The sequence below is a fragment of the Sebastes fasciatus genome, chromosome 1, assembly GCF_043250625.1.
Source record: "Sebastes fasciatus isolate fSebFas1 chromosome 1, fSebFas1.pri, whole genome shotgun sequence".
Lineage (NCBI taxonomy): Eukaryota > Metazoa > Chordata > Actinopteri > Perciformes > Sebastidae > Sebastes > Sebastes fasciatus.
In genome coordinates this window covers 19,120,566-19,145,075 of record NC_133795.1, presented here as the reverse complement: position 1 = coordinate 19,145,075, position 24,510 = coordinate 19,120,566, and the positions used below count along the sequence as shown (strand labels likewise).

The window sequence follows — 24,510 nt, the reverse complement described above, 5'->3', positions numbered from 1 at the left end:
AGTAAATGATCAATGTCACAACAAAGCCATTTGCTACTACTCGTGAGGCCTTTTTAAAGGGTGCCTTATTCTTATATATAAGTGGTATAACTTAAAGGTACTATACATATACTTTCAGAAAATCCTTGTTATTAATGACACCGGTGGTCGTTAAGTGAACTACAATGTAGTGAATTACAATCATATATCACCTTTACTATCAGTAATGTCCAATCTTCATGGTACTGACTAGCTTGCCATTTGCAAATTACTTAATTAGCTAACATTACGAAGCAAAACCATCCCGAGTCCATTACACGTAAATCAGTCTACAGGCTGTTATAGGCAACCGAGAAAGTCTCAGTTTTTAAATTACATTACAGTCTGTTCACACAATGGCAATACTAAGCAATTATTACAAATTGTTACATATAGTACCTTTACGTATATTACTTATATAGCTGCTACCAGTATGTTTCTTTTGGGTTGCTAAGATATGGAAATCCCTCATAGAGAATCCATTTATTGACAATTTATTAACAATTACAACTACGGATTTGATGATTAAAGCCCTTTATTAATGACCTATTAACATGTTCAACCACAGATTTGATGGCTTATTATCAGAAGGTGGAAAAACCGTGAGCAGTTATTACAGCATTATTGTCAAACGGCAATAACAAAAACAGCTGTCGTGGGATTTTTCACAACTTGGCAAACCAAAATTAGTTTAATGTAATCTAATAATAATGTATCTATAAAGCATTAGTTAATGATCAATGTCACAACAAAGCCATTTGCTACTACTCGTGAGCCCTTTATAAAGAGTGCCTTATTCTTACATAAGTGGTATAACTTAAAGGTATACTATATATACTTTCAGAAAATCCTTGTTATTAATGACAGCGGTGGCCGTTAAGTGAACTGCAGTCAGCATCCTGTTGCTTGTGTACGTGCTCGCACTCCGTATAGGCTCAAATCCTGGGCATCGGCCAAAACAGTGACGTGACATTACAATCATATATCACCTTTACTATCTGTAATGTCCAATCTCCATGATACTGACTAGCTTGCCATTTGCAAATTACCTAATTAATTAATTAATACAAATTGTTACATATAGTACCTTTATGTATATAAGTATTACTTATATAAGTATTACTTATATAAGTGGTACCAGTAACACAACTATAGCACACACAAAATACAGGCTGATTCTAACTAGCTTGCCATTTGCAAATTACTTCATCAGCTAACATTACGAAGCAAAACCATCCCGAGTCCATTACACATAAATCCGTCTACAGGCTGTTATAGGCGACCGATAAAGTCTCAGTTTTTAAGTTACATTACTGTCTGTTCACACAATGGCAATACAAAGCAATTACTACAAATTGTTACATATAGTACCTTTACTTATATAAGTGGTACCAGTAACACAACTATAGCACACACAAAATACAGGCTGATTTGAGTGTAATTGTCTTGATGACCTTCACGTGATCAATGGATGCGACACCCATGTTTGAAAGGTGTCACCTCTCATTGAGGAGCAGGTAACACACTGCGGACCTGCCACAGCTTTAGCACACCTATGTGATGTGAGCAGTCTCGTGCAGCAGCAGCAGGAGGAGGAGAGCTCGTGCTCTCTGATGTTTCGCTGTCGCCGTGACGATAAGTAGGCAGCAGCAGCAGCAGAGCAGCAGGACGAGGATGCTCTGTTGTCTGGTGCGCACTCTCCTCCTGTCTCCAGCTCTCCACTGACCGAGCACCATGGAGGAGCTGCTTTAATTAATGCACAGTGCTATATGTGTGTCCCTCCTGCTGCCGGAGCCGATGAATTTTAAACCGGACCTGTTTGAGACCGGACCTGCGTTTTTTTCTGGCCCTCCAAATCAGCTCTGGAGCTGCGTCTGAGTCATAAAGTCTTCAGAGGAAAAAAAGGTACAGCTCGGTCCACAGACTCAAGTTAGCATCTTAGCATATATAGCTGCATCCCCCTGCATGCAGGCGATGATGAGGATGATGATGATGATATGCATGATTCATTATTGTCAGAGGTTTTTTTATTAAATGGCCACTTCATGTTTTGTGGATGCAGGAGATCCATCCTCATGATTTGATGTTAATATTGCATGGATCAGGGCTGATATACCTGCTATCTGAGGTGGGCTCTGGTCATGTGGACTGTCCACTATGTAAGAGTGTAACACTGATTGAGGTTTTGTTGTAATAACAGCTGTTTGTGCAGAGCGGAGAGGATCATCTGACTGCTGCTCAGTTTTCACTATGAGCGCCTGCAGCCAGCCCAGCTTGTCATTTCACATCATTTTTGGGGGGTTTGGATTTCACCATCTCTCCTATACCTTTGGTGGCGTCCAAGGAGAAATACGATGATGGTTATTTTACCACGAATCGCTCATGGAAATGCCAGTGTTCATTTTCATCACGTTTGCACGGTCGATGTTGTCGATGCAGCAGTGAAATTAATATCCCCCCAACAAAAAAAATAAAAAATAAGCGCATTTTTGTACGCATTGTTCACATATTGAGCTGGCACTAGCCTCCTCAAGCTACATGAAGAGCAGCAATCGTAGCACAAAGGAGATGTAAAGCTGGCAGCCCCTGAATGCAACACAAGATGTGCAGTCTTACATCACAGTATAACACTCATAGCACATTTTTTTTTTTTTTCTCTCTATGCAATATGAAGATGAATTCTTCTTGGAGCATCACTGCAATGTGACCTTTTGTGTTTCTTCCCTCTGCGGGGCCTGCTCAGCAGTTCAAGGACTTATTATACATGTGACCAAGTGATGCCTGAGAGTGGCAGCTCTGCATTTTACAGCTTCATTTGTGTGTTTGTGTGTTGACATCTGCATGTCATCTGCTTTCATATTTTTATTTTTTCCCCTCATAGAATATGTTCAGGTTCAGGAAAACGTTGGATTGTTTATTACTCATGATGGCAACATCAGAACCAGGCCAACATGCCATATTTCTTCCTTCAGCTTCAGTGGCACATTTCATTATTTTCCACTTTTAAGGGCACACGCCAAGCAGGATACATTTCACATTTGATGACATGATAGAATTATTATTTGCATGTTTGAGGGGAAACATAAAAGGCTTTTTTATCCTTGTAAGAGACTAATAAGCTGTCCAAGATCTATTGGCTGTATTCTGCCATCTTTGATATTTGTAGGTATGTATGTGATCATATCAGTCTAAGCTGAAGTAAAAAGTTCTCACATGGTCTCAGACATTAATTGTAAGCAGTTTATACCAATATGAATTAACCCCTGCACCTTTCGCTTCGCTGAACTCTCATTGCCAATTAATTAAAGCAAATAAAGCTTTATCAGCCCGTTCTCATTTCCTGGGCGACGAATACCAACGCTTTGTCGGCGTTCAATACCGCCGTACAAGGCACCCTTGAGCGCCGGTATGAGATGCACCGGGCTTTCCATTAGCTACAATGTAAATCCATCCGCGGCAACAGTAAACGCACAGGGTGCTATGGTGACATATTATAAAGAGCGATCGAGACACACAGGGCGGGGAAGTTGATGGGTTCAACAAACACAAGGCTTTCATCCAGGAGACCACTGTTTGTGTCCCATGCGTTACGTTTCACTTTACAATCAGCTGTTGGTTCGTACGAACCGTAGCAATTTTAAGCCCAACCATGTTGTTTTTTCCTAAACCCAACTAAGTGGTTTTATTGCTTAATCCAAATTAGTGTTTTTGTTTAATTCACAACGTTGAACGTGTGTTTACTGTGACCGAAAAGTGATGCCGAGGGATCTGACGAAGCATCAGTATGTGATGAGAACGTGTTGGCTTCATCTATAATCGCACGTTTCATACGCAGCTTTACATGAAGTTTAACAAGAAAAGAAAGACAAAGAACACTATTAGCCATTCACAACAATCACACAGGAAGACTCACGTATATTATTCAGTTACAAACAATGTATTGCACATTACTGATAACATCATCTGATAACAAGCATCTAGGAGCATAACATCTAAAGGCAGCTTCTCCAGATGTTGAGCTGACTTGAGAATGATTGAGAATATCAGAACCAAATGACCCGACAGGTCTGAGTAGCTTTTAAACAAACATATACGTCGGCGGGGCAAGGCCGTTCATAGCTTTATAGACAGGCAGAAGAAGCTGAAAGTCTATTCTAGTGCATTAAAGTCAATGATTTGAGGGCAGAAGTAATGCACTCTGCTCTTGCTTAAAAGCAATGTCAATTATTCTTTTATTGTTGTTTAAAAAAAAGTGTAAACTGCACTGATGCCATCTCTTCTCACCTGTTTCTCATTCTCAGAGGCAAATTATGCCAGCAGCACCAGAGTCGCTCCCCCTGGTGACGTGCCAGCTCATCGGTCAGACTGCTCTGCCCTCCTCTAGCCACCCCGTATACCCTGGCAGATCCATGCTGCTGGATGCTCCTCACAGAGCCACGCCCGCACCATGAGCGCCAACGGGCCAGCCCCAGACCCCGCCCCCTCGGCCCCAGAGGCCCCTCCCGCCCCGACCCCGGCCCCTGCTGCGGCCCCAGCAGCCCCTGCGGCACCACCCGCACCCGCACCTCCTGCCCTGCCTGCCCCAGTGTCCTCCACCATCCCGGTAGGTGCGTTGGCGCAGAAGAAGCGGCAGCAGTATGCCAAAAGCAAGAAGCAGGGCAGTAACGCCAACAGCAGGCCACCGAGAGCTCTGTTCTGCCTCAAACTCAACAACCCCATACGCAGGGCCTGCATCAGCCTGGTGGAGTGGAAGTATCCTTTACAGTGGCTTCATGTGGAGCTGGGCGCATGGCTCAGTGTTTATAGAGCTGAAACAGTTTATCAATCGATTAGATTAGAAAACTAATTGGCAACTATAATGATAATCGATTAATCATTTAAATAGCCTAATTTATCAAGGAAAACACTCAACGTGATCTGGTTCTCTTATCGTTTTATATCAGTGTAGAGGGCTGCAACCAATGATTATTTTCAATGTCGATTAATCTATTGATTAATCGATTAGTTGTTTGGGTCTATAAAATGTCAGAAAATGGTGAAAAATGTTGATCAATGTTTCCCAGAGCCCAAGATGACGTCCTCTAATGTCTTGCTTTGTCCACAGCTCAAAGGTATTCAGTTTACTGTCATAGAGGAATAGAAAATTACTAAAACCGATTAATTGATTATCAAAATAGTTGGCGATTACTTTAATAGTTGAAAACTAATTGATTAATAGATTAATTGATGCAGCTATATCAGTGTAGATTTGATATCTTTGGCTTTTGAACTGTATTGTTAGTCAGACAAAGCAAGACACCACCATGGGGCATTTGTCACCATTTTCTGACCTTTAATAGACCACATGATTAATGGATTAGTCAGGAGAATAATTGCCACATTAATTGATAATGATCATTAGTTGCAGCCCTACTTGTTTACAGCTCTTGTGTGTATACCTTTGTTGGACCATAGCTGTGGTAATTATTCATGACGGCCACATCAGGTGATTTAATGTAGTGCTTTTTATAGTAATCAGACTACTTAAAGGCAACAAAAGACCTAATTTCTCTTGGTTTAGACATCGTCTGACTGTTTGTGGAACAATTTTTGGTCCAGTTATTCCACAAGCCAGTGTATTCTTCATAGCTGTAATAGATGCAAGCTGAAGCATGATATGAAGTGTTTTCAAGAACCAATATATAGTATAGATGATCACACGGTATTGATACGTAAGGGATAATGTAAAGTGAGCCATTCATTGTTGTGAAATAAACCCCGACAGGATGAGGCAGGTCGTAGTTCACGTGGGGGTCTCGCATCGCTCGGAAGGGATTTATTTCACAACAATGACCAGCTCATTGTACATTATCTTGCATATTACATTGTTACTTAGTTAAGAAATCAATAATTTGACACAAAAATGGTCCACCAGAGTCCAAGTTCAGACCTTCACCATAGCAACAGCATAGAATGCAGCAATTGACCGATCAGAATTGAGTATTCAACAAAGCCATCTAATAATTTTTTTAAATCTTTCTCCTGGGTCCCAGTTAGAAAATGATGTCAAACTGAGGAGCAGAAACAGGTTTCTCTCACAAAAGACAAAGAGAAAGTCACTGAATCCTAAAATACCGACGGGGTGTATGCAGATAAAGGGACTCAACAATGGCACAACACAGCTGTGCGACAGTCTGGTGGGCTTGTTGCTTAAGCAGATGCTGTCATCACTAAAGCCATCAGATGTTATAAAGGAGATTGCCTAACGTGAATCGCAAAAATACATTTCATAATCCACCTTTGTGTGTTTGTCGAAAAAAAAAAAAGGTCAATAGGGATTTACTACCGGTACACTTTGGGGAAATGCAGCTGTGGCCGCATCACAAGTCACAAACTGTTCTGCATGCAGCAGTGCAATAGTGGTGGTACGGTTGTTGGTGACCGGAATACCTCGTCAGTGATCAGGAGAGTGTGAAGAATGAATTCAGTGATGCCACAGTTACTGTCTCATTGTTACTGTAATGTGGAATGCAGTTGTTGTTTTAGTGAAACTATTCCTGACATTGTGCATCAGTTCAACATTTAATTGTTTTCAGTATAACCTACAGGATATTGCGCTTTTAATCATTAATTTTAGGATGGCAGTTGTTTCAGTAGTTCATCATTTGAGTAACATTCTGGTTAATCTTTAGTTTGGGAAGTCTGTATTGAAGAAGTAATTAAGAGAAGAGGCAATGATCAATATAGTACAGTGGTTCCCAACCTTTTGACCTTTGACTAGGGCTGCAATGATTATTTTCACTGTTAATTAATCCTTTTATTATTTTCTTGATTAGTTGTTTGGTCTATAAAATGTTGATCAGTGTTTCCCAAAGCCCAAGATGACGTCCTCAAATGTCTTGTTTTTGTCCACAACTCAAAGATATTCAGTTTACTGTCATAGAGGAGTAGAGAAACCAGAAAATATTCACATTTAAGAAGCTGGAATCAGAGAATTTAGACTTCTTTTTTTTAAGAAATTACTCAAAATGATGAACCAATTACCAAAATAGTTGGCGATTAATTTAATAAATGACAACTAATCGATTAATCGTTGCAGCTCTAGTTTTGACCCCTTAGAACAAAGTCTTCTTTTGATCCCTCGTCACAGGATTACATGGATGTCTATGGATTACAACCAGGTCAACCAATGGTGATCAGGTCTTTGTAGACGGTTTGATACTTTTTAGATATCTGAAGAAGCAAAATGATCCAGTAATTAACAAATATATGTTTTTTTTCTGCTTTCCTAGCTTATTAATCACATTATGGCCCCTTAAATTGGTTGGGAACCACGGCAATACAATTAAACAATTACATGGTTTAAATCAGAGGTTCTCAACCGGGGGGTCGGGACCCCTAAGGGGGGTTGTGAGACAATTTGCGGGGGTTGCCAGATGGTAGTGGAGAGTCAAAGTGTGAGTGCACATGAGATCCTGACGGGTCAGAGGGAGAGAAGAATCACAGAACGCATCAAAGATCCACAGCGCCTGGAGCACATTGGACAACGCCTAGGTGCGAGCTGTCAAAACTAAACAAAAATGTCATCAGAAATAAAGCATTTTTTATTTAGCCTACATTTATTAAAATCAGAACAATAATCAATAATCACTCAAAATCAGCAGGGAGAGGCGCGTAGAAAAATAAGTTTACGCCGGACGGGGTCGTCGCGAACACCAACCTGATTATTCTGTGGGGTCGTGACTAGAGAAGGTTGAGAACCGCTGCCTTATATAGCAGCTATACGACCAAAACAAAAACATACAGATCACATAAGGCTTTGTTCTGCCATTTGAAACTTGAAAAAGCCATCAAAGACTCAGGATCAGGGACTTCTTCATGTCTAACTTTAGTTCTGTGAATAGTTTATAACTTACAAGCAGAGCGGATGTTTTAATGTCACAGGGGGGATTTGGAAAGTATTTTCTATCCATATTATTTATTATGTCTGATTGTTTCATCATTTTTCTTACGTGTTTTCCTTAACTTTTTTTCCTCAGGCCATTTGATATCTTTATATTAATTGCTATTTTTGCCAACTGTATGGCCTTAGCTGTCTATGTCCCCTTCCCTGCAGATGATTCCAACTCCACAAACCACGACCTGGTGAGTAGTCTGTGTTTGTCACTGTAATTCATGCATTCATTTGGTGCCTGGAGTATCAGCGTGCTGTTTCTTTAAGCCAAAGACAGACTGGTGTTGCTCTGCATAGTTTTTATATGGACTCTCTGCGTTCACATTTTTAAAACCCTGATGATGCCTGGCTTTAATTAAGGATTGTTATCTGTATAAGGAGTTAAAGAACGGAAGATAATCTCTTCTAGTGCCTGTTGTTGTTTTCTTTTTTGGTTGAATAGTTTCAAGATTAATTGATACTTCATAATCCTCTTTCAGTTGACAAATTTTGATCGTATCGCCTTTTTTGAGATGAAGATATAGTCAGAGATTTTGCAGTGATAGTGAGACGTTGCATACAGATTCAGTGTATTGCTTTATCATGCAGATTTGAAGTATGTGCTGCGCCTACACAGAGAAACACTTTGACAACTATCCTCATTGGTGCTTTATCATGTCATAGTTTCCCTGTACAGAGGTTTTTATTCAGCTTTCTATTTTTAGAATTTATCGTCATTGCACCACTCTGTGTGCACCTTGTGCATTTATGTCTGTGTGATGAATTATGGGTGATGTAGTGTTGTAAGCATTGTTCCACAGCTGAGGATGAGTGCACTCTCCAAAAGCCAGACAAACACACAGAATGTGGTCCTCCTTACATGAGCTGAATTTAGCTGTAGTGTTTAATGATTCATGAGCGGCTTATAGCTACAGTGTGTCTACAGACATCTGAATGTTCTTGAAAGCTTCGTCTGAAAGCAGGAACATGTTAGAGGAAGGTTACCAGCCCGCTGCAGAAAACCGGCGGGAGTGTTTCTCTGTTTGTTACGCTGCTGCTGAACCCGCTGTGCAAGATAAGCTACAGCTACTGTAGAGCTGGGCGGTTAAAAGTGTGTCTGGTCTACTTTAGAGAAGTAAGATGTACTGCTGTTTCTCGGTTTGACCTCCTGGAGGGTGACCTCAGGGTGTTTGTTTACACAGCGGTGGTGCATCAGGGGAAAGTGGGCCATCTGGGACATTACAGTGTCTGATGCTGTATTATGTACGGTGTGCTGTCAGGGTTAGTTTGGGAGTGAAGTTTGAAAAAGTTGGATTGTCCTGATAAAGTCAACTGGAAGAGAAAGTATGGAACAAAAACCTGGAATTAGGACTGCCCCCTCTTGGTCGACTAATTGGTCGTTTCGGTTTTAGTCGACTAAAATTATTTTAGTCCATTAGTCATTTTTTAATGATTTTTTCTTGCTGAATGACTAATTTCCAAGAAACTTATGAGCACATCTCTGGTAAACACAAGATTTAAAGTGGTGCTTTTGTGTGACTCTTTGTGGAGATTAGAGTCAACAAAATGGTTGTGTTAGTAGGGCTGCACGATTTTGAAAAAATATCGGATTCCGATTATTTGGACCGATATTGCAATATAATGTGCGATATTAGAGAGAAAGATCATTTTTATATCATTATTCTCATTTGCTTTGAAAAACATATTAAAATGATTATGGTGTGAATTTTGCTGGGATCTGTACCAAACACTGATGCTTTCTTAAGTCTGTAGAATATAATGTGTAGGCCAGGACATCTCATCACAGTATTTAATTTAAAATGTTATTTTGACACACATTTCGCCTTTAAGAAATATTCGGTAACACATTTTTGAGGTAAATATTGGGGTAATTTGGCAGTAATTCCAAAGAAATTTCAAATAGGTTACCTGCTAATTATCACCTAGTTACCATGACATTTGCAGACCTGTAAATTCAGCCTTTGCAATAGGCCATATTGTAACTCTCAACAGAGATTGTACAGCCCGAAGTGTTAGTCCACTAAAAATGTCTTTGGTCGAGGACAGCCCTAATTCAAAAAGATGTCAGCATGCAAACTCTTGCTGGACTGGAGTAGTTACACACACACCAGCTCTCTTGTTGTCTTTGCTGGATTGGTATCGGCACCCACACTGACCTTATTAAGTGAACCAGGTACCGGCCAGACATGACGGTTCCACATTAGGCTAAATATAGTTTTCTTTGTGTTCATTTTTCTGTGGAGAGCTAGTCTTAATTCATTAAATCTCTCAATATATGTGGTTTAATGTGAAGGCTTTAATGTGGTAGACCTTTAGGTGTTAGTGAGGTTTACTGATTTTAAAATTAGGGAACGAAGATATATCGGATCGTTACTTATCGTATCAGTGTCAAGGAAGAAAAAGTTGCATCTGGTGCATCGCTTCCTTGATTGAGTACAATGTTTATGTCTTCTACCTTTATGCCGTACAACAAAACGTTGTACTACAGAGCACATGTGAGGTTTATTTAAGTGTTAAAAGAAGCTCCATTGAGCTGAACAGCTCTCAGCGACAGATGCCCCTCACTAATGTGTGTCCCCAGCCTCAGACTGATAATGGACCATGTGTATAGTGTTGACAGGTGCTTATGTCATACTGCTAACTTTATGTAAAGTGTCTAAACCTCAGGTGTTTTGACAGATTTGCAACACAACCATTATGGAGCCTAACTGCAAGGTTAATACATTCAGAGCATTGTCCAAATTTACATTCAGAGGTTCACCTTCTCATGTGTTCAGATCAGAGAGGAAGGTCTGGGAGTGTTTCAGTATTCACTCTAGTGATGAACATATGGCATCAAACTAAATAACTAAGCTTGAAAGGAAATATGCTAAATTGTACATCTCATCTCAGACTTTATAATACAAACCAAATCTGTGTGAAGTGTGAACATGTGATGGACGGTTTGACATTTTTTAACGACGCCTTCATTGTGTCTGTTGTCTGAACCTGTTGGGGCATCGCTGTGTTATATTTGTCACTGTATTCTAATGGACCTTGCAGGGTCGAACAATAAGGAATGATCAATTTCCAGGGCAAGTAAAATACCACGTCGGGCTAGTAAATATCTACTCCCTTGCCTGATCGGGCAACACATTGTTTTTTCCGGAGCGGATAATGGAAGTAGTTAAGGAGTGACCAAAGTCGTTTCCTTCTCATCTCTGTTGAGAGTTGCTCCGTACCGATCGGGCACTCACGAGAAAATGGCAACGGGTAAAGACAAAGTTTATGAGCTGAAGCACAAGCGAGCATTTCAAATTATTCTGGAAACAGGAGTTTAGTTGGGTGGTGTGGCGCGGATGTGGGTGAAACTCCAGATTAATTTACTTAAATCTAGATTAAACAGGACTTTGGTCTTTCTTGTTATTGGATAACCGCTAATAAATAATCAATTTGTATTGGGGCAAAACATTTTTACTTTGGGCAAGTAGATTTCTGAAATATCAACATTGAACCCTGTCTTGTATACATCTCCTCTAAATATGTGTCAGATTGGGTTTACGGATGCACCCATTAAGATTGAGCCAAAAATGCTATATTTGTGCACTGCATATCAGAAGGTCCAGGACTGAGCAGCATCATTGATGCGGCTTACATCCTTAATGAACAAGATCATAAAGTAGAGATGAGGTCATGCTGATGATTGGATATCAATATTTATCATTTAGTTGCTTCCTTTCAGTGTAGTCAGGACAAAGCTTAACTTAAACTGCCTCCTCTGTGCTTATATGGATTCTTCTTTAACTGCACTATACAGTATATTTTATACAGTATAGTTTTTGCTGATCCTTCTTCTGATCCTTGTCCATTGCTTGCACAGGACTTTGGTTTAATTCTGCAGTGTCAACATTAAATCAGATAGAGGGCGAATAATGCAATCTTTCCCTTTTCAGCAGAGGTTGAACAATAGAATAGTTTGTAGGGCAGGTGTGCCAGCTTGGCCTTCGTTGTTCTACAGAACTCACGCTGTAGTCACAGGAGGAGCGCTAGAGACTAAAGTGCTGAGCTAGTATTTGCTACAGCAGCCAGCAGGTAAGGCTGTAGTGAAGATTGCCATTTCACACCTCTCTGCTCGGCAGCCTCACAGGTGGACTGAGGACTGATATGAAACCTGAGGCGGGGTGCTGAGAGGCCTGATGTAGCAAGGATCAAATTATATCACTAGGCTGCCGCACTAAGCAGGTTTTACTCAGTGATATGTTAAAAAGTGGTGTAACTTTTAGCACAAAGAGACACTGAAACATTGCAATACAGACAAGCTTGTCGATGTGTAGACCGTTCACTTCAGTGCATTTCAGTTAAAGGTTAACTTTCGTATTTTTCAAACTCGATCCTATTTTCCCATCTTTTGTATCTAACTGACTAACGGGGACAACAATTTCTGAAACTGGTCCAGTATTGAGGGAGAGTGCTGTAGACGGCGGCTGCTCACAGGCTGCAATATGGTGTTATTGGGGCAAGCTGGCACCGTCATGTACGTCTACTAAAAGTGATTGTTTTTGCCATGACAGGCTCCGATTGTTATTATACATTAAGTGTCTGGAAAGAGTCTCGCTTAATGAGAAGTTTAGTCCTGAAATCTTGCAAGGTGATGCGTTTCCAAAAGACAACGGTGGAAACGTGCGTGCCAGCCGGGAAGAGTTTGTTGTGTTGGAGTACAGAAAGCGTAGCTTAGTGTTATCTAAAATATTTTCAGTGTCATCATGGCTGAATATTTAAATGGTTTCCACAATGTGGATGAGGTCTTTGAGTGCGATGGCCGCTTGTGTTTATTTGAGTATACGGATATTCAGATTTCACAACTTCTCATGAGCGGGACTTGGACACAATAACAAACAGACCGGATCAAGTAAAAAGTGAAGAAAATGTTTAATTTCTCTGTAGGGTCCTTTCCATAATGTTGTCAGACTTATAATAACAGTCTGAGCCTGTCAGTGGCAAACAAGCACTTTTAGTGGATGTAATTGACGCTGCTCACTTGCCTTCGCAGCTCGTTTCACGGCTGCCGGTTACAGCGTAATCCCTCAATACTTGACCACTTTCAAAAACTGTTGTCCCCATTAGTCACTTAGACACAAAAACATGGGGAAATAGGGTCCAGGTTGAAAAATATCAAAGTTACCCTTCAACATTAACTCCTGAAAGGTAAAAATACGGGATCTGTTCATTTGCTTGTACTACACAACTTTGCACTTTGTAACATTAAGAAAAGTGCTATATAAATAAAGTATTAAGTAGTAGTAGTAGGTGCTGCAGAGCTGCTTTGGGTCAGAACAGTGCAATGCTGCAAAGTCACACAGAGGCCTTAATAGCATGAGTGGGCCCATCTTGTTAGTAAGGCTTGGTTAAATGCAGCAGCTCATTATAAATAGAAAGCAATTTCCTCCTCGGGCGGAAGACGGGGCAAAAGATGGGGGTCCTGCTACCACCAGGAGGCACAAGTGAGTAACAGGATGTAGCGAGCAAGACACACGCGCACGTAAGACAGCAAACCCTGTCAGGAACTCAGTCATTTCTTCATTCTTCTCTCGCTTAGCTTTCTCCTTTTCTGCTCTTCCCTTGTTTAGTCATTTCCCTGCAATAGTAAGACACACAACCCATCCTGCACGTGACCATGTCTCCTCCGCACCCACCTTGTCTAGGGGACAGACAAATAGTCTGCAACCCTCCTGCCTTTGCTTTAAGGTCATTTCTGACTTATCTATCTGAGACTCAACACCCCGGGCAGCTCCGGCTGAAGGTAGCTGAGCAAAACAATGACCTTTTCATGGTGAATATGATTCATACGTCTCATCCTTCGTAAGGCAACACGCAGCGAATCGCGTACGGTATCATGTAGTGTTTGCCCGTACCACGGTTATTGCATAACTCTGGAGCCGCAGAGCTATTTATTTTACTGGGGACAAAAGGACACAAACACGTAAAGACTGAAATGTCGGCGCACAAACCAATACAGGAGGTCATTAGGACGCCAGCAGAGAACTCACAGCTTAAATCAGCCTCACATTTGGATGCTGTTAAAATTAAGGATGTCAGCATTTTTTAAAAACATGAATCATTTTGCTAAATATTTTTAATAGATGATTGAATGCTATTGGCAGAGGGACTGATGAACACACACCACACATGTTGGTGCCTGGTTATATTGAGTGCCTTATTTAATATCTGTCTTTTTGGTAAGTATGAACAATAATCTCCCATGCTGTTGACATTTGGTGTCTCAATAAGCTCAGAAGGGCAGCAGGAGATGGTCATTGTAAACAACTGTCCCCCCTGTTTAAGATGAAGTGGAGCTTGTTTACAGTAATGATAGTTACATGCTTGTCATCTCCCAGTAATGTGATGTAACTCGGTTTTCTACTATGACACACAGCTAGACAGCACAGCTTTATTAATGCCATCTTTAATTGAGATGGCATGCGTTGTACAAATATGTTACATTCATTTCATTATACTTGACATTCTTGCAAATTTTAACAAAATACTGCATGTGAGTAGTAGGGGTGTAAATCACGAGTTTTACGACAATACAATATTATATGGATTCTTTGGACAATGATACAATGTTTGCTGATATCACAGAGTCTGCCACGATATGATTTTAATTTGATTAAATTCAGTAACATTTATATCAACTCACAAAAGGCAACTAAAATATGTTATATTTTATTTCTGTGCTCTTCCAGCCATTCAAATGAAAAACAATCTATTCTTTTAATAAAATAAATACAAATAAATTGGGAATTTCAAAATAAGACGTATCTTAAAGATGACAATATGTATCGATATTTTCACTTTGCATCCATGATATTGGGTTGTTGATCATTGAATTGATCAGATCGATGCATTGTTACACCCCTAGTGAGTAAATACTAATCAATTGAACAAACAGAAGCCCAACATGGCTGCTATGTTTAGTAGTTTGACTGCTTTTGTAAATCAATAAGTTATGCACCACAGTTTTATCCTCAAAAGTCACATCTCATAGTTTGTCTTCATAGCACACCATGAAAGTTATTCCTGTGTTGCAAGACACATTTAAAATCTATGTATACCAGACATGGCTCGATTTTTAATGTCTGATACCAATACCGCAACCTCGAGTATCTGCCGATACCGTTACCAATCCGATATTTTTCCCTCTCTTAAACAACTAAGTTGAATATATTTAATATTCAATAATAGATTTAGTTACTTTGTAGATTCAGGTTATGAATAAAAAATATAATGAACTAATAAATGATGACGTATTATTATAGATTAAACTACCCAGCAGTCATTAAAATGACCTTCACATTTACCAGTTGCAACATTAAACTGATGAACACTTTGATGCATCAATAATTAGAATACAATAATATAATATATTATATTAGTATATGAGTACTTATGCTTTTTGTACTTTAAGTATATGTTGATGCTGTACTTTTACTTGAGTAGCCTAATATTTTGAATGCAGGACTTTTACTTGTAGCTAGTATTTTACACTGTAGTATTACTACTTTTACAATGAAGATGACGTTCACCGATGGAAGTGGTCGATGTTTATGTTTGGTGTTGCATTCATTTCGTGCTAAATGTTGTGTTGTTAGCTGCAGATTTAATTACATTTAATTTATGTTTCGCAAAATGTTTTTGTTGGACTGTGTAAAAAACAAATTGACTGAAAAATAAATTCCTCTCGCTGAGTAGGTACTTGTAAACAGGCTCAAGGGGCTTTTGAAGTAGTTATTTTCGTTTCATAAATTTGTATGATTTAATTTAAATGACTTTAAGAGTGAAGACAGTTCAGTTATTTTTTATAATGACGATGTCTTTGTTTCCCTGGCACCAAAGGGGGACTAAATAACAACAAAACAAACAACAACACAACATCGGCCAAATTATTATTTTAAACATCAGTATCGGTCTGTAATTTTGCAATCGGTGTATCCCTAGTCGTTAATATATTTTGCATTTGCGTGCAACTCTGTTATAGGCGTGAAATGCACATACCAACCATGAACTACAAAAATGAGCAACTACCAACAAGGAAGAAGTCGTTTCTGATGTAAATACATACCAACAACCATCACAGTCACCAAGTGCTTCAGTGTGACAACAAGCCACTGAGAGGCATCCGCCAGATTACAGCGGTTCTTGTCAAAGATTATCAGACGCACAGTGCAGGGAAGTTTCTATATATTTCAGCTGACATCTGATAATATTGTCAGTGTCTCCATAATATCCTCCATCTTGCTTTTTCTACCGATTTTAATAATAATAGATATTTCATCATAATAATTCTGCTCAGGTTCTCCCTCCGCACACTTGTGGATGTGCACGTACGCGTTGCCTTTGTTATTCTCTTGTATTACAGCGGCTTGTGTTATTTGCCAGCTTTATAGTCACTCATAGACAGACCAAGGTCACAGTAGTAGTAGTAGTAGTGCTGTTCAGGCTCTGTGCCAGTTAAACAGTGCGTATTGTACATTTATAGAACTGCAAACAAATAAACAGAAACTTTTAGCCAACATGCACCACTATCTTTCAGGTGATCACCCTTAACTTACCATGTCCTGTCTGTATTTACAATTCAAAACTCTTAAAAACTATTAATACTATTACGTACCTATAATGTTGCCGTTTGCTACAGTCTTTGTTTTGATGTAGTAATCATAGTCTGGTCGAGTCAACACTGGGGGAGCGGATGACATGTATTTCCATGAGGAGTGCTTCATGTGCCAGTGTTTTGACTGCGCGTGTAAAGAAGAGCGTAAATTTGTACGTGTGTGACGGATGAAGCAGTTGGCAGTGTGTGTGTGTGTGTGTGTGTGTGTAATGGCTGGCACAAGCAGTAATGTCTGGACTGTGGACTCCCATAGAGACGATGGTAGAAGTATGTGTTTAGTCACTTAACGTAACTGCTCATTTGTTGCTCACACTAGCACTGTCCCTGCTTGTTATCTTGAATGTGTATTTCTGCATGTGCAAGTGTGAGAGTGTGTGTGTGCGTGTGTGAGAGAGTAAAGAGTCAGAGCGGTGTTAGCTTTGTGTGGATGTTGTGTGAAAGTGCAGCCATGATAAAGTACAACAGCAGAGCATGTGCACAGTCAAACAGGTCTTCTTAAAGGGGAACGACATGCAGGCGATTTATGAATTAATGATTTCCCCCCCCCGAGGCTCTGTTCTTTATGCTTTGTTGTTTTGTCCTGCTAATACTCTCAATGTGGATATTTCTTCAGTGATGCAAATGTTTTGTAATGGCATTTCCAGTTATATTACACATTAGGACATATTTGGACTTTACATCAAACGTACACTAGATTCAAGAACGTTTTATCATCTCTCTCTCTATAACAGAAAATTACAGTTGCAACTCGGCAATCTGCTGCTAAGTCAGTCAAAAGATAAATAACATTAGAATATAAAATATTATGTCCAAAAAGAACAAAAAAAAAAAGGACCAGTAAAGATAAAAACAGTCAGTAATTAACAACGTAAAAATACAACAGTATACATAGATTAGTAAATTGTATAAATATATACTGGAAAAACAAAGTTCGGAAACTTGTGTTTGGTCGATTATTTCTCTGTTGTTACAATGCTAATGGTCATTGTATTTGACATCGTTGGAAAGCCTGTTTATTTACCTTCGCAATGATGTCCAACTTGTAAGGATCATGCATTTGTGGGATGAGCAGCACAGCTGATTATGTGGGTAGCGCCCAAGAAAAATTTGCCAAAATGCTCCGTCAATGGTAAACAGTGTATTCTCCTGTTGGTGTTGACTCCTGTTTTGAGTTGTTTGGTGGATTGGATGATTGAACTCTCTATCAGTAAAAAGGAACAAACAAGACATATTGGCAATTTTACACTTTATTCATTTAATACACCGTCAGGAGCCTCAGTAGCGGTGGAAGATCCATACGCAGCCACAACAACCTGGCACCTCCTCCTCATGCTGGTCACCAACCTGGTCACACGTTGCTGTGGGATGGCGTTCCATTTCTCAACCACGATTCGTTGCAGGTCAGCCAGCGTGGTTGTGTTGGTCACTCCAACACGTACAGCACGCCCAAGCTGATCCTACAAGTTATTGAATTGGGTTGAGGTGTGGACTCTTGGCAGGCCGTTCCATTCTCTCTACTCCTACATTGTGGAGGTAGTCTGTGATAACCCTGTCTCTGTGGGGGCGAGCGTTGTCATCTTGGAGAATGAAGTTAGGTCCCAGATTGTGGAGATATGGGATCGCCACTGGCTGCAGAATCTCATCCCGATACCTCACTGCATTGAGATGGCCTTCAATGATGACAAGGCTTGTTTTGCCAGTGAGGAAGATGCCGCCCCACACCATGACACTGCCCCCACCAAAAGCTGTCTTGTTTGTTCCTTTTTACTGATAGAGAGTTCAATCATCCAAATTCACCAAACAACTCAAAACAAGAGTCAATACCAACAGGAGAATACACTGTTTACCATTGACAGAGCATTTTGGCAAATTTTTCTTGGGCGCTACCCACATAATCAGCTGTGCTGCTCATCCCACAAATGCATGATCCTTACAAGTTGGACATCATTGCGAAGGTAAATAAACAGGCTTTCCAACGATGTAAAATACAATGACCATTAGCATTGTAACAACAGAGAAATAATCGACCAAACACAAGTTTCCAAACTTAGTTTTTCCAGTTTATAATATAAAAAATAAATATAGTTTGTGAACTTATTGTTATGATTCAGGAATTGCAGGATTGGACCCAAACACAGATGAACTGAAGAGGAGGCAGCAAGAAGAGTTCAAAGATGTATAAACTTACAGTTCAAATAAAGCAGCAGGTCCGGCAGGTAGGGAACAGGTAAATCCCAAAAACGGTAAACAGGGAAAGAACAAGGAACACTACACACTGGGAAAAACTAAAAACAAGGCTACACATTGGGTGTGAACAACAATGACGATCTGGCAAGGAACAAAAGAGCTGGGCTGGTTTATATAGTGAATGACTGATTGAGGAAGTGACAACAGGTGAGCAGGTGAGTTGCCGAACCAATGAGGGACAGGGGAAACTATTCAGGGCGGGGCAGACAAACAAAACTGGAGGGAAAACACACAAAAGTGTAGTGAAGTGATCTGAAATGGGAGGAGAGGTGAGTGACACAATAAAACAGGAAGCACTAAGCATGAATGATATATAAAACAAGGAAAACATGTATTGCACTAAAACCATTAAAACTGGTTTTATGTCAGTTTTATTTTTTCGTATTTTATTTGTATGTTATGATTGTGTAGGTATTATTTTTTTTAATTAATTACTTAATACATTTTAATAAAATGTATTTGTTTATGTTATTTTTATATTAATATTATTTTGCATATAGGAGTTATTTGACTTGGTGACCAAAATGGGACCATGTTCATGTAAAAAAACAAAAAAAACAAAAATACTAATTACAAAAAAACAGTTTTGTGATGAATATCTTCCCTCAGGTGTGTGAACTTCTCTAACAGGAAAACATGCAAGTGAAGGGGGGAGATCACAAATCACTGAATGACTGTCCAATTCAGGTCAAAAGGTCCAAGTCACTGACTGTGTCATTTTTTCACTTTTTTTTCCTAAGCTAAGGTTGCATAACCGCTCTTCATCAATATCTGTCTTCAGTTCAGTCTGTTTGTGGTCCCAGCATGTCCAAGCTCACATTCAGTTCAATACAAAACTAGCCCACACAAGCACATATGCACATGTGGTTAATATAACTCAGCTGTCTATTATTTATGACTGAGTTATGATTGTTTCTGCAGCTTTTGCTTCTCTTTTGTCTTTTGTTTGCTTTGGTTTGAAGTGAAGAACAGCTTGGTTGAGTTATGGCACGGCGTTAAAACATCTGCACACACTAGAGTAGCATAATACATCACTCACATACTGCTGATGTGATATGGACCAGATATATTCATTAGATCATATCACTACTATCAAACTATAATCGCTCCATTCAAATATTTATTTGTATTAGTACTTGGCTGACTTTCTCAATGTGTGATGTGTGTATGCACATGCTTGGGCTTGTGTGTGTGACGGAGATGAATTTAACATGTGAGGCAGAGACAATGAAGAGAGCTCGCAAACCCAGACAGAGCGGTGGAAACACCTGTATAGTTTTATTCCTAATCTTATCATGCGGATATTATAGTAATTTCACATCAAGACAGATACTGTATATCTACTGCACGGAGTCAGTAATCCCAGTAGCCTTGTCTACAGCCTGCTTGAGCCAAAAGCTACAAAAGAGGAATTTCAATAAAACTGGAGAGCCGAGCGGATTGTTTGACGTGCAGCGTGCAGCTGAAGAGCCAAAGTTTGGCTTTTGGGATCTTACTTTAATTTCCTGAGTTCAGCCATTGTTTTGGTTTGACAGCTACTGTATGACTTATGAATTTCCTCTCGTAGAAACACATCTGCCAGCATGAATATGTGTTCTTACAGATTTAGTGCTCAGTAATTGTCAGGGGGCCAATTCAGAATAGTGCTTCTGATATGACTTTTGATAACATGATCGGGTAAAAGATAGCAAACATATTTTTTTGGTTAGAAGGGACCCATAGAAAAAGTTCTAGGGTGTTTTTTTCTATACTCAATTCATGCTATATAGTCAAATGGTCCAATTTAACATGATATGCATGTGCGTAAAGGACCAGTGTGTAACAATTCCCCCTAATTGTTCTATTAGCATACATTGAATATAATGTTAATAAGTATGTTTTCGGTAGTGTATATTCACCTGAAAATAAGAATTGTTGTGTTTTTGTTACCGTAGAGTGAGCCGTTAGATCATATATCTACATAGGGAGCGGGTCCTCTTCACGGAGTCCGCCGTGTTGCACCGTCATGTTTCTACAGTAGCCCAGAACGGACAAACCAAACACTGTTAACTTTTCCTGCTTGGGCCGGAGTCAATAACGTCACTCACTCCTATCGCCGCCGCCGCTCTCTCTCTCTTTCTTCACCGCGTCAGCCGTCGTAGCAATCCTACACCTTTGACACACTGGAGAAGTTGCAATCTGCAGCCTTACTGCTGGATACCGCCAAATCCTACACACTGTTCCTTTAAGTTTTCATTTAGTTTTTTTTTTTATTTAAAGTAATTTTGAGTCGAGGCATCACTTTTAGGTGGTAAACTATTAGCATTAGTTGATTTCATCAATGATTAAGATCATACTTGAACATGAGATGTAAAATATTACATATTTGCTCAAAATCACAGCAGCAAATTTAAAAGAATTTTGCAGTATTGTGGGGAAAACAAGTCAGATTTCACCAGTTTAAAGTATACAATGATAAAGTTGCTCCCACAAAACTCTGAAATGACAACATGGCCAGAACACATGTAAAGGGGTTAAATATTAATACTGGATAGGTTGTCTGCTTTTACCCAGAAGCGTTATCTTAATTTGCAATATCAGTTTTGGCGTCCTGACTATAATGGAGCACCTACATTCACAGGTACACTTTGCAAATGATGGACCACAAAGAAAGAAAACCATAGAGGGAAGAAGGGATCAGAGGTCTTTACATTTGTAATATGCATTTTATGTGTGCGTGTGTGTTCCTATTTGTGAGAGAGATAGGAGTGGGCTTCATCGTGAGAATGTTTTATTCCCTGTCAGGTGTTGCAGCATTCAGGCTGCAGATTCACTATTTGCCTCTTTCTCCACACTAACAGTCTCCTGCATACACTGACACATTAAACAACATCAAGAGAAGCTTTGATGGTTTTGCTAATGAACTCAGCAGATTGAATCCTTTAGGCTGACAGACAAAGGCAGCTCTCTACAGGTCGTGCTGCATCGTGCTTTAAAATGCTGTGATTCTAGTAGTAATACTGCACTGAGCTGTTACTGTGTAGAGCCAAACTGGTGTCTGACAGCTGCAGCGTTTCACAAACTGAGAAACCATCTTGATTCATCGACCACATCGCTGTTCAATTCTGCGTCGATCGTGTAACTTTAGGGCAAAATTAAGCAATACATCAGCGAGCAGCTTATGCAACAAACTTTCAGTATGATGTTTTCCTTCTCGGTGAAGACACTGGTAGTGTGGGTATACTGGAGATGACCTGCACTTGTAGTGTTTTCCTTGGCAGAGTGACATCTACATCCTCACACAACAACTCCTGCCCGCCCCCACAGTGCTTCACACACACACATAAACTTTGTGTGCACACATACACCATTTACAAAGACACATTTATATACTGTCTATATGCAAACACAGGGGCCGAGCTATATGGAGCGATAAAGAACAGGGCATAAGAACAGATGTGCGGTACATTATGTTGTATTTTGTAATGCAGTTGCTGGATTTCAATTTAATGCATTCAAGTAGAAGACATTTTGTTGCTGCTGTTACTGTTTTATTGTTGGATTCAGTCAGTATGCACCGACATTTTACTATTTCCTGATGAGAAATAGCAGGAAATTATACAGTGACTGTGATAAAATGTCAAATTACTGTATGTAGGATCAGCTTGTAATGTAACAGGCCTTCTTAATAGATGCACACACTTGAACAGACATCCCAGCATAGACTGCACATTCAAACACACTTATTTACTGTGCAAACCTGCAGGAGAAGGCGGTGAAGAAGCACCCCCCCTGGCTTGGCTGAATGGCACTGACTGATCCATACAGACAGGGGAAGGAAAGAGAGTTAGCGAGAGATGGAGAGAGCATGGGGGGAGGGAGATGTAGTCCTACAGAATATATGTCTGCTCATTGTGCGCAGGTTCAGATCCAAAATGACATTATAACGTGACGCTCAGGAGAGATCTGCTCTCAAACTGTCCCGTGGATTATAGCTTCGGACTTTACAGCCATGTGTCGTCTCACCGTGCTGTTTGCTTGTATGCACCATGACTCTCTGCTCCACTATATGTGGTTTGCATTGGTATTATGGCTTCATGTAGTTTGCTCTGCTTGTAAGCGCTCTGGTCGCACACAGATATCAAACATGCATGATGTCACTCTGACTCATATGACTGTTGGCTCGCCGCCACACGCTCAGATGTGGCTTTTCATACACGCACATGTAGTAACACTCAGGTGGTCATGTTAATCAGAAATACACAGAATAGGCCGCACAATGCATTTGTTAGAGGATTCATATATTAGAGCTGCAGCGGTTAGAGGATTAATCGATCGACACATTTTAGCTGTGTTAATCATTTTGAGAAAGAATAGAGGAATTCTCTGGTTCCAGCTTCTCAAGTGGTTGTTTTTTTTGGTTTTCTTTTGCGCTGAGCATCTTTGGGTTTTGACTGTTATATAGCATCAACGAGAAATTTCAAGACGTCACTTTGGGCTTTGGTAAATTGCAACGGGCATTTTACAGACCACACGATTAATTGAATAATTGAGAAAATAATCGAGATTAATGGATAATGAAAATAATCTGTAGTTGCAGCCTTAACATATATATACTGTCACGGTTTCTGGCAGATATTTTCCATCTCGAAACTTGAATTTTATGTCAAACCCTAATCTTATAATATTACATTATTTCATTAAATTTGGCTTAATTATATAGTCATGTTAACCAGCAAATTTGAATCATACAATGATCACTAAAAAAAAAAAAGCAGAGTACTTCAATACAGTATATTTCATCTTAATGTAATTTATATTTTACAGTTCAGTGTCTCCTGGTGAGTTAAAAATGATAAAGATGAACCTCGACATTAGATTCAGTAAGGTGTAGTTTTTAATGCAGGTGTAATTTATCTCTTCATATAATCATCTATTTTTATTGTTGGTGTAAATGTAGAAGTAACAGTCCTACATATTCTAGTTGATCATATGTTTTGTTTTTGAAGCACTATTATCTGAATAAACTGAAGCGTGACTTTGTCCTTTCTTTAATGTTATGCTGGATTCAGACTATAGGTTTGTTTTTCAGCATTTAACTGTAAAATATAAAATGCCGTCTTTATGTTAAGCTTACAGACGTGAGAGTCACATTTTTTAATCTAGAAACTTCACGAAAAAGTGAGCAAGCATATCACCCAAATTGTCAAACTATTCCTTTACATTTTGTAACTGTTTGTCATGCTGATTGTCTATACTGTAATTTGTTGGTCTATTCTGTTCACACACCATCTATTGCATGTCTGGGTCTAAGGATAGATGGTGTTGTATGCTGTACAGATAGTAAAGCCAAAAGTTGAGTATATTTGCGTATATATATATACCGTACTGTATATTGAATTGAAAACATTTTAAGGCTGTGATTAGTTTTGATACTCCTGGTCTCATTTCAGGAGGCTGTAGTTTAAACCTGACTTTATTTACACAATAAAAGATAATGCATGAACAATAACGATGTAACTGCAATGCACGCTGTTTTATTTCATTGTTATTATTTCATTTTTATGACTCCATTTCCACTCTTTATTAGCATGCACAAAATTTAATTGGTGATTTTCTGAGTGTAGTCTGGAGGAACTGAGAGACGGAGCCTCGTGGGCATTCACAGGCCCATCTGAATTCT

At 39.5% G+C, this 24,510-nt stretch overlaps 1 protein-coding gene across 15 annotated transcripts in view; it reads left to right on the top strand.

Moving 5' to 3' along the window:
- The first annotated feature begins 1,506 nt into the window (after positions 1 to 1,506).
- cacna1da (calcium channel, voltage-dependent, L type, alpha 1D subunit, a) overlaps positions 1,507 to 24,510 on the top strand; it is a 76,688-nt gene continuing 53,684 nt past the window's right edge. For 11 of the 15 annotated variants that reach the window (XM_074635921.1, XM_074635930.1, XM_074635957.1 and 8 more), the window contains exons 1-3: positions 1,508 to 1,923; positions 4,320 to 4,770; positions 8,037 to 8,142. In XM_074635921.1, the coding sequence (XP_074492022.1) occupies positions 4,466 to 4,770; positions 8,037 to 8,142 (411 nt within the window). In that variant the 5' untranslated portion in view covers positions 1,508 to 1,923; positions 4,320 to 4,465. Of the gene's footprint in view, positions 1,924 to 4,319; positions 4,771 to 8,036; positions 8,143 to 24,510 lie in introns of all 15 variants that reach the window. The other 4 variants (XM_074635938.1, XM_074635870.1, XM_074635842.1 and 1 more) reach the window with 2 other exon arrangements.